This window comes from Vigna unguiculata, chromosome 8 (genome assembly GCF_004118075.2).
Source record: "Vigna unguiculata cultivar IT97K-499-35 chromosome 8, ASM411807v1, whole genome shotgun sequence".
NCBI lineage: Eukaryota > Viridiplantae > Streptophyta > Magnoliopsida > Fabales > Fabaceae > Vigna > Vigna unguiculata.
In genome coordinates, this window is record NC_040286.1 from 36,196,751 (window position 1) to 36,205,402 (window position 8,652).

Sequence of the window (8,652 nt, forward strand, 5' to 3'; positions counted from 1 at the left end):
TGGGAATGCAGCACTCCATTTTGGACTTCCCTAAACTCGCGTCTCTTTTGACCATTTCTTTCTCAAATATCGAAATTAAAATTTGTCATTTTTTTAAAATTTTGATATAATATGATTTCTAAAATTAAAAGATAAATAGTTTATAATACATTTAACTATGTTTCAGAAAAATTAAAAAATTAAACATTCATTTCAAAAAATAAAAATATATTTCAAAATGAGTATTTTAGAAAGTATTTTCAGATTTGAAAATACCTTATTTGAAAAAAAAAATATTCTAGAACAAGTATCTAATACAAAATATATAAAAAATAGATTATTTATTATGTATTTTAAAATATATTTTCGAATTTGAAAATATTCTCCGAAAGATCCGGTCGGAGTCGGAAATATGTTAAAAAAAAGTTACATGAAATGTATGTATAATCTTATTATCCTCTCCACTTCTTTTTTTTTTTTCTTTTTGTTCAATATCCTCTTTACTAGCCATTTTATTCCCCAATGGCCTTTGTGTAAGAAGAATGGAGGATAAGAAAATGATGGTGTTTGTGTGGGTGGTAATGGAGGTGATAAGAACGGTGGTGATGGAGAAGTAAAAGAAAGAAGAAGATGAAGATTTTGTATGGTGGAGATGGAAGGCTCGTATGTGAAAATGAAGGTGGAGGATGATGGAAGGGGATCCAACAAACTGTGGCTTCTCCATTTTTATTAATGGACATTATCAATACGTGGGACTTTCAATAATTTTACATTTTTGTTAATTGACATTATTAATAGGACACTAGTATTTTAAAATCATTCTTTTTTTTTACTACCATTTGATATTACCTTTCATGACTATTTACTTACTCTTTCTTCTAAAAATCATAAAAGTTAATTTTTGTTAACACTATTTTATCTTTATATAAGTTGTCAAATGATGATGTCAAACAACCTTTTTCCTTAGGTTTAAATATGTTTTTGGTTTCTTAACTTTCAGTGAATTTTGGAATTAGTTCATTTTGAAACTTTGGACCAATTTAGTTTTTCATCTTTTGAAATACGTGGATTTAATCATTTTAATCAAATTTTGTTAAGTTTATTTGACATTTAAAACTCATTTCATAATAGTATTTAACCTAACATTAAAGCAAAAAATGTGTCAAATAGTATAAACAACTTACATATAATCTTGATACGCGTTTGAAATGTCAAATAAACTTAACAAAATTTGATTAAAAGAACTAAATTAACGTATTTCGAAAGATGAAAGACTAAATTAGTACAAAATTTCGAAATAAATTAATTTTAAAATTAACTGAAAATTAAGGAACTAAAAACATATTTAACCCTTATTAATACTAACGTGGTACAGTAACAAAAGAAAAGTGCAGGAAGAAGCAGCCTAGGTTGAAAGTTAAGGCCCAATAAACTACTATAGAACTTTCGTGGCCCATGTTATTTGGATGTTGTTTTATTTCTTATATATTTTTATGAAAAAAAAAGCATGTTATTAGTTACATGAGTTAATCCAAAACTAATATGATTTTATGAAAATTATGACCAGTTATAATTATAATTTTTTATTTTTCATCACATAAAAAAGTATGTTTTTTGTTTTTGTTTTATATAATTTTTTTTAATTTTACTGTAGACGTTTATTATAAATATAACTTCTATTTTTCTCTGACTAAATCATGTTTTATAAACACGACTTTCTTGATTTTATATTGAATTTATACTTAACAAGTACATTCTCAATGCATTAAAACAAAAATAATTTTTATAATACATAATTTCAGTAAAATAAGAATAAACGAGACTATGCAAGCCAACATCACTTATATATGAGATAAAAAAAAAAGGTTGGAATCATGTTTGTGGAGTAGGACTTTTTTATTCTTAGACACACTTATCAAATGGTCATTAATCACAAATTTTCTAATTCTAATATTTTGTACAAATTCCACTGTAATTGTAATTTTCAGTGTTTTTATCTTTAATAACAACAGCAATAAGAATAAACATATGAATTTAATTGAATGAGAGTTGCTAACCATTTATATATATAAAGATAAACCTTAATTTTGAATGAGAACTGCATATAAAAGCAAATTCCAAGTATCAGGAACACCAGGGAGACACCAGTGACTGCAATCCATGCTCCTTCTTCCACCAAATCCATAAACAGATGGGTGACCATCTTTTCTCATCTGTGACAATGCAGTTATATTCAGCAAATTCACATGCTTTGACATCTTTCCCAACACCTTCTGTAACACTGTCTCAGCTGGGTGTGAATACTTTGTTCCAGACATTGGCACCATTTGCCCCTCACAGAATCTTGCCTTTGCCTCACCCCATTTTTCTCCACTGCATTAATTCACACTATAATATACGGATAGATACGTATACCAAATATAAATTATTCTCATGGAAGTACTATCGCTAAAATTACTTTATAAATTAGATACTTCGTTGATAAGTATCGATAAAGTATTCTATATTATCGAATACTAATATACGTCGGACACGGAAACATTATCAAGTTGAAATTGGAATGAGAAATTTGTTGGATTTTAAGAAACTAGCTGTTGTGAGTAATTAATGCACTAGCCGTTGAAGTGTAAATAATTAATGAGTTACCCGTTTATAGCGGTTGAGAGTACAAAAAATATGGGTCTATAAATATAGTATGTATTGTATGAATAAACAACAGCAAAAGGTGAATAAAATTTTTTCACAAGATTATAGAGTTGTTGTCTAACAAAGTGCTAACAAAATTTAGTGAGAATCATAAATTGTTAAAGTTTACGCACCTGAGATGATCTGGAGACACTCCTTGAAAGAAGACCCTTGTTTTGTTAGGGTTAACGTTGTCCTCAACCCATCTGGCCCATGTTTTCAAGCCTTTCTCGTATGCGACCAAGCGATCCATGTCCTTGTACGTGTGGTTTCCTTCTCGAATGAAATCCCATCTGCAGAAAGAGAAGAGTGAAGTACCAAACCAAACTGCATGTGTGATTATTTTAGGATTAATAATAATAATAATGTCTGTATTCTGCGTACGGTTGTTTTCTTCCGATGTGAAGCCACCAATGCCAAGAGTCGAATATGAGTATATCATTTCCTTTCCAGTTTTTTCCATCTTCAATCGAATCCAATTTCAGGACTCTACCAATGCTTTCACTTGCAATATCCACCAAAAACGCGTTACGTGAAAGCTTCACCTTCACATCATACATCTACATATTTGACAGAGAAAAACTTAATTGGTTTATTTAAATGATGAAAAGGATTATGAATATAGAGAAGAAAAAGTTAATCAACGACAGAGTGGTTTGTAACCGGAAAAGTGAAGGTGGATAAAGATCCAGTTCTGAGTGAGGTGTAGTTGGCACGTGGCACAGCCGTGTGAAGCATGCAAGTGAGTGATTGCCATTGATTCAAACTCAAGGAGTCCCCCACAAACAAAATACTCTTCCCTCTCACTCTTCTCAACAGATCTTCGCCATTGAATCTGTACACACCATTCAACTCTAAGGTGGGTCCATCACCATAATCATAAATTCAAATACTATTTTCTCAGAACCAATCTTGCATCTCTGCATTCCATTATAATAAAACAGGTGAAAGCAACATCACAACCACATGCTCTTAATTTCACACTTTTTTCTTTAAATTGTACAGATTGAACACATATTAAAATGTTTATAACAACTCACTTGTTCTATCTTCTGGTGGTTAGCCCTTTTTTAAGTGGCTTAGAAAGCAAGTAACAAGTGGACCCCAAGGAAATTGTGAAATCTACATCGGATGTCATATTCAAGTTCAATAAATATAGAAGAAATCCATAAATCCAGAACTGCCATTAATCTTTTGAATCATCTCAGTGTTCTTTATTTATTGACATCGCAGAAAATATCTAGACAAGATCACTCTTAATTCAAAAACTTTAACATTCTGATATCACTGATGGATATTTCGAGAGAAGATTAACTGACGAGATACAATACGAACGAGACATAAGTCTAACATTGAACTCACTCTTAGCCTAAAACCTTAAGATAATAAATTTAAGAGTCTTCATCCTTATATGTCGTTTAAATTCTGCATTTTTACTTAATAGAAGATTTAGATTCATACTTAAATTTACTACCGTAAGGAGAAAATGTCAGTAATAATGATACCATGATGTGAAAACTGAGAGAATAAGAGAAAATAAAGGATGTGTGTACCTTGGTAAGTTGCAGTTTTTGGGCTGCCATCTGTACTTGACATAGTTTTTATCAGGACGACCATTTCTTATGCAATCAAACTGTTTGAGAATAAAGGGACATTGTGAGGTATTATAAAGAGGGTATGATTCATCAGCAACCCAATTTCCCTGAGAAAAATCACAACGACTCGTTGCAGTGATTCCTCTTCCCTCTTTGTGATGACCACCCCCGTGTATATGAATGAAGAGTAAAATAAGCAGCACAATTAATATCGCCATCGCAGTGTGGAAACTGAAAACATAGGTGTCAGAAGTTGTTGCTGGAGCTTAACTCAGTGTGAATGACACTGAAAAAAGATTCTGCATATGTACTTCACTTTGGAATTACTTTGAAAAAAGATTATGCAAAGATGATGAAATGATTGAGTGCATAAATTGATGTATTGAGAGGGATACAAGTGAGACAAAAGAGAAACAGAAGGATGAAAGAGAGAGAGAGAGAGAAAGAAACATGAAATGGATAGAAACCAGAGAGAGTGTTGTGGTGTATATATGGAGGTTACATAATGAAATTTGTAATTGAAATGGCTTAGTGGGCCTCATCAACCAAGTGTGCTCTATCCAATATTATCAGTGGTTAGAAAATGAGAACAAGGAGGAAAAAGTGTTGCTTTTATTCTTATATTTTTAAATGATATTAATTTTTTACACATGTAGTGATGAGGTGACAAGTATAAGGTTGGATTCTTTACTGGTTTTTATACGTTATTTTTTTGCTGTGTTTTTATAATATATCTATAGTCACTAATTTTAAAATATTAAAACAAATGTTTTAATGTTTAGTAGAAGATAACACAAAAAGTTCGGTAAAGAAATCGGACTCAACAAATTTCTATTAAAGAATAAGTATATGATTCTTCAATAATATTAAGAATTTAAATAAATGTCGTTTAATTTATTGACAAAATTAGAGAAAACAAACTGTACAAATTAAAAACATAAAACAATTTTTTTGTAGACATATAGGAAACATATTTGGTAAAAGGTAGGGTAAATGAATTTTCACATGCTCAATCCAGGGATGCATTTTCTATGGCTAGAATTATTTATAATTACATAATTTATGACATTATAGTCATTAGATGAATGATGGTTAAATGAATAGGGAGGATTTGATATGACTTGATAAATTTTGTCTTTCACAAGTTAAAGACTCATAATAAGTTTTCAAAACAATTTTATTTGCTCCCACTATTTTTCTAATATCTTTGTTTTTTTCCATTTTTTTTTTCAGTTGATTTCCTTATGCCAAAACTGAATATTGATCGATAGGACATTACTCCAAAAACTAACTGTAAAAGGATTTGAAAAAATTGCGTCAGATCATAAGTTGTGTTGAGGAAAAATACAATCTAAGTTGAACTTTTCATAAAATATAAAGAAAGAATTTAGATGAATAGAAAGTATTGTGGTAATTTGTTAATTACACAAAAAGCATTATGTTTTTTTCCAAATATTGTTGAAAATTTTGTATAGATCAAAGATAAGGAAATCCTAAACCCTAAACTTTACAGAATAATAGTTAAGTTTAAAATCTATTTTTTAAAATGATATCAGTACCATTTGAATCATATTCTAACCAAATTTATTATTTTGTTGAATTTATCATATCACCATTATTAAATTACACCGCTAATATCTAATTTTATACTCCAAATATATATGTTTTGGTGTGAAAATTTATGTTGTAAATTGCATATAAATTAAAAATAATACAAATTTAGAGTATATAAATAACGATAAATCCTAGCTTATAAACTAATTTTGTACAATTGTATTAAACTTAAAATTTATTTCATAATAAACTTCTCAATAAATTAGGGAAGAAGATAATATCATATTAAACTATCTTACATGTCGGACACCAACATTTGTCTCTCGATTTCCATTACAATAATTTTTTTTAGTGTTTAGCATTGAATGCAATTGAATACAATAATATTTTTTAATTTAACTACATGAATTTAATAAAAGAAAAAATGATATTTTAACAAAGTTTTGTGTGATAAACTTTGACAAACAACTGTTTTTGATAAAAGAAAAATTAAAACTTTATTACTTTATTTTTGTAACTTCGATAAAAAAATGTTTCTATTTAATAATTTTGACAATTTTTTCAATAAAATATTTTTCAAAAATAATCATTTTTATTAATAAAATAAATTGAAAGTATTGAAGACAAGGAGTTGTAAAATCATTAAAAAAAACAAATATAAACCTTTTATTTTGATGTTAAATTGAAAAATTAAATGCAAGGTATATAAATATACGAAAAATAAAATAATAATAATAATAATAATAATAATAATTAGTATTAATGTTTCATAAATGAATTATTAAATTAATTTAATTTGGGAAGACCAGATAATTGTTTATTTATATTTTATGCTATAAAAGACTACCTGGTGAAGAGATTGACGCGGTCAATTTTGACCCAAAATATATCATTTATCTATCAAAAATACAAGAAGAAAACATGAGTGGAGATTAGATGAATTCAAAGTTCTAACAAGTCACTGCTCGATTTCTTTCATTTTTATTTTCTTTATATATATATATATATATATATATATATATATATATATATATATATATATATATATATATAAATAAATAATAAATAAGAATGAAAAGGTTAAATAATGTTAATATGTTCAAAAAGATTATTACAAAATGTTAATATAACCAAGGTCACCATTTTAATAACAAGGAAAAAACAGAAATATATTACAATGAATTTACACATTTTAAACATTTGTTTAGTGCTCTAAAGTTGATTGTATAAATAGAAGTAATTATCTCTTTCCTTTTCATTTGGTTTTCTTTTAATTAATAGCAGTGACAGATGTCATATTCAAAATCCAATACAGAACAAAAATCAAGAACTGTAAACGATATTTCTGACCAATATTAATAACATTAGAAGACGAGAATAAATGGGAAAGAATATTTCAAACTTTCTTTTCTACATATGTTCCGATATTAATCATTGTTGACAACGTCTTGGTTTTTATTTTTTCGTATTTTTTTAATGATATTATTTATTTCATCACAAGTATTTCTTCTTGTATAGGTTTACGTTAAATTAAAGAACAAAAAGTTTAAAACAATTGTTTGTTTTGGTTAAATAACTTTGAAGCGTGGGAATTCATTAAATAATAATAAGAATTAATGCAAGATATTGATTTACGTAAGAACCTAGAAAAAATATAAATAAATTTTGATGAGTAAGAAGTAGATAAAAAAAATAATATTGGAATGAGTATTGAAATAGGACGAAGATACATAGATATTTATTCGGATCTCTATACCTAATCTAAAAATTAAATATTATGTATACTCATATTTGTAGCTGTAAAAATTTTCGTTAAAATTGAAATGGGTCTGAACAATATATACATGTACAAGTTCAATGTTATCTCTAATTAGTAGAGATGATAACTCCATGAAATTAAATTAAAGAAAATTTGATTTCTTTTTTATATTTAAATTTATATTTATTTTGAGTATAAAATTTATGTCTCAACTTTGTTGGATAAAGATAAAAACTATAATTACATAAAATTCAGTATAAAATAAGTTAAAATTATTTTGATAACTTAAAAGAGACATTTACGAACGTGTGAACAGATATACAAATGCTTATTCTCATTCGTACTTAATTTAAAAAACATATATTATTAATATTTATGTATTTCAGTTGACTAAAAAATTCTAAATCAACGCTAGCGTTGAATTGTACCGAGCATTCCAAATTATTTTTATATTAAACATATTTTTTTTATTATTATATTACAACAAAAATCTTAAATAATAATTAATTTTAATAATAAAAAATTATTAAAATAAAAATTTATTAGTTATTAAAATAATTATTATTATAAATTAAAATTAAAATTAATTATAAATTAATTAATTAAAGATTAATTTAAAAGCTAATTTTGATAATCAGATCTTTAATAACTAATATTTCGTCATTGATTTATAAACTATTTTTTTAATGACTAAATTTTAAAAACAAATTTAAAAGTAAATTATAATTTTTTATTTTTTATTTATGATAACTGTTTTAATAATAATAATTTATTATTTATAAATTAATATTTAAATTGATTATTATAATGATTAATAATTTTTTTACACAAAAATTAATATTTAATGGAAGATTTTCTAGTAGCGTCACTTTATTTGTCATATATAATGACCAATGAACATAATTGTTTTATTTTCTTAAAAAGTATTAAAACCAAGCTTATTTTGAAGGTTTTTAAAGTAAAAAATAATTAGGATTTTTTAGAAAATAAGTCGAGAGATTTCTCAAATGATATTAATAGTTTTACTTTGTTATTATTATTATTTATTGAAATTATTTTTATCCACAATAAATATCATAA

At 26.3% G+C, this 8,652-nt stretch overlaps 1 protein-coding gene across 1 annotated transcript; it reads right to left on the reverse strand.

The window, feature by feature from the left end:
• Window positions 1–1,994: 1,994 nt before the first annotated feature.
• LOC114193678 (protein trichome birefringence-like 43) lies at window positions 1,995–4,731 on the reverse strand. The gene is made up of 5 exons (XM_028083565.1): window positions 4,218–4,731; window positions 3,328–3,499; window positions 3,049–3,224; window positions 2,799–2,957; window positions 1,995–2,352 (listed from the first exon to the last, which is right to left on the reverse strand). The coding sequence occupies exons 1-5, from the start codon at window positions 4,475–4,477 to the stop codon at window positions 2,061–2,063; spliced, it is 1,059 nt and encodes a 352-aa protein (XP_027939366.1). The 5' UTR covers window positions 4,478–4,731; the 3' UTR covers window positions 1,995–2,060.
• Between the last annotated feature and the right edge of the window lie 3,921 nt (window positions 4,732–8,652).